At 44.7% G+C, this 2,860-nt stretch overlaps 1 protein-coding gene across 1 annotated transcript in view; it reads left to right on the top strand.

Moving 5' to 3' along the window:
• The window catches only part of LOC109532072 (endophilin-A2-like), an 8,102-nt gene extending 6,939 nt beyond the window's left edge, over positions 1–1,163 (top strand). Inside the window, exon 8 of the mRNA XM_019896699.1 lies at positions 687–1,163. Coding sequence (XP_019752258.1) covers positions 687–909 — 223 coding nt within the window. The 3' untranslated portion in view covers positions 910–1,163. The remainder of the gene's footprint in view (positions 1–686) is intronic.
• Positions 1,164–2,860: the final 1,697 nt, after the last annotated feature.

The raw sequence follows: 2,860 nt of genomic DNA, 5'->3' as shown, positions 1-2,860 counted from the left end.
CTCGCTGTATGAAATACGACTTTTGGGGGGGGGGGATAAATTATAGCGCACATTTTTAAACACATTCCATCATTAAGGAGAACATTGTTAAAGCAATCCTGAGCGCCCGCTCTCGCAATGTCACCACCCACAAAGTTCTCCACATAAGATGCGGAGCATACTTGCCTCAAGCTGTTACTCAAATCCTAGTTGAAGTTCACCTGTAAAACTCCTATGTAAGACAAACAACAATTAAATTTTGCATTTTTAAATAGCTAAATGTTCAACCAGACCGCGAAATGAAAGTCTGCTGGCTTTATGCTAGCATGTGAGAGTAAAAGCTAGAGATGAGCTCATGGAAATTAGCACAGATGTTGCTGTCATTATACACCTTCAAACAGCCGAAAAGAGGACACGGAGCAGCAAGACATTCAAACAGACCAGACAAAAAAAAAACCTACAGGCATATATTCCATCTGTGGGAACGACAATGATAACTCGAGCCTTGTGGGGGACCTTCTCTGCCTCTTCTTCTTTTCTTGCGCTCTTTTCTAGTAGAACTCAGCGCCGTCCGGCATGTTGTGGCATCGCACGGTACTGCGATGAAGGCACAACATGGACGCATTGATATAATTGTAAAATTAAAAGGATCACTTCAAAACGAGCTATAGCGGTCATGTGATTGACTCGCGCGTCTTTTTGAACAGGATGACTGAGGCCCAGTCCCGGCCAAGACGCGAATACACGCCCAAGCCCAAACCTTTGTTTGACTTCGGGGAAGACAACCACTCCAACGGGGGCTACACCACCTCAATGGCCCCGCCGCCTTCTCGCAACTCAGGTGAGGCACTCATAAATTTGCTGAATTTCATTTGGAAGGGGACACACAATATGTCCGGCGATTCCGGGAAAACCGCCGCACGGATTTGAGGACACGTCTGTTTCTCTGAAACTGAACCGAGAAACATTCCAGCCATTTCCAACGTGATTGCACAAGACCTTCATGAGTCAGTGCAGCTCAGCACAGATATGTCACACACATCTGGCGGGTGCCTGTGTGTGTGTGTGTGTTTCTGTGTCTCTGTGTGTGTGTGTCTCTTTTGGCTGGCCATTGTCTGACTGACCTTGGTCCTCTTCCCCGTGACATCACCAGAACGATCAATTCACTGGGCCAGATTCTCTTTACGGAAGCAAACATTGTTTTTGAACAGGATGACTGAGGCCCAGTCCCGGCCAAGACGCGAATACACGCCCAAGCCCAAACCTTTGTTTGACTTCGGGGAAGACAACCACTCCAACGGGGGCTACACCACCTCAATGGCCCCGCCGCCTTCTCGCAACTCAGGTGAGGCACTCATAAATTTGCTGAATTTCATTTGGAAGGGGACACACAATATGTCCGGCGATTCCGGGAAAACCGCCGCACGGATTTGAGGACACGTCTGTTTCTCTGAAACTGAACCGAGAAACATTCCAGCCATTTCCAACGTGATTGCACAAGACCTTCATGAGTCAGTGCAGCTCAGCACAGATATGTCACACACATCTGGCGGCTGCCTGTGTGTGTGTGTGTGTTTCCGTGTCTCTGTGTGTGTGTGTCTCTTTTGGCTGGCCATTGTCTGACTGACCTTGGTCCTCTTCCCCGTGACATCACCAGAACGATCAATTCACTGGGCCAGATTCTCTTTACGGAAGCAAACATTGCGTGAGTCAAAGTGGGCGGAGCATGAATTTTTCCTGTGGTATTATGTGTTTGTTTTGGATAGCATTTTTTTTTTTTTTGAGAGGGTAGTGGGGGTGAAGCTTGTGAAAAGTAGAAAGCAGAACACAATCTAAATTGTCAGGGAATTTCAACACATGCGCCTCATGGCTTCATGTTTTCATTGCTAACGTTGCACGTGGTGAAATGCATCCACATCCTGCGTTCTGAGCAGAAGCACATTTTTTTTTTCTTCAAAAAAGGAACTCAAATTGCCACGATTTTAAATCATTTGCTGTTGAAACATATTTGTGGATTGCACTGCATCTTATCAATCATTTTTATGATTTACCACCAAAGTGCACTTAACAGGGTTTGCTCTTACCCCGCACGACGTGTAACATTTTGGCATTCACGAACCATGACACTATCGTGTATGAATTATACGCGGCTTCTAATTTGCTCATGTTAACATTAGTATTTTCTAACTATTTTACATTTGAAAAGGGTCTAAGCTCACGTTTTTAAACTACTACAGTCTGAAATGTGCATATGAATTAGCGACCAATCACGGCTCACCTCTTTTTCGAGTTTGCTCATGTGACATTTGCAAGCTTACAAAAAAAGGCAACGGACGTCATTTTCAGTCAACAGCAAGTGGCAAAATGGCCGCCCCCTGAGATGCCTAAAATTCGGTGGATTTTGTTGCTTATTTCATATTTTACAAAAGCAGTACAAATCAGAATTAAATATAATTGGTGTTTTCACTCATGGGGCCGCATAGAACATATTATTGTAAAGAAAATGTTTAACTTGACTTCTCTTTTAACTAAAAGCAAGGACAACGCCCCTCTCACATCCAAAGTCGTTTGAGGTACGCTCTTACTCATAGAAAATGGTTTTAATATCCCACAAATTCGACCACTATTCATTCCATGCAGGTTGGAAATTAATAATTGAAAGAATGTGCCCAAGATCCCTCAAGTGTTTAACTTAGCGTAGCAGTTCCATTCGTGTCAGTGTCAAATACCTTCTCGAGACGTAACAACAGGAGGAGTGATGAGCTCTTTGCGCCTCTCCAGCTCGACAGTGACGCCACACAAAGAATGAATTGTTCAATGACAATTGTGCAGCTTCTTTGTGCACGGAGGTCCTGCTGCTCCCAGATCAGATCAGTGACAC

The sequence above is a fragment of the Hippocampus comes genome, unplaced genomic scaffold, assembly GCF_001891065.2.
Source record: "Hippocampus comes isolate QL1 unplaced genomic scaffold, H_comes_QL1_v1.1 scaffold22, whole genome shotgun sequence".
In the NCBI taxonomy this organism is placed as follows: domain Eukaryota; kingdom Metazoa; phylum Chordata; class Actinopteri; order Syngnathiformes; family Syngnathidae; genus Hippocampus; species Hippocampus comes.
This window is presented reverse-complemented; position numbering and strand designations above follow the sequence as displayed.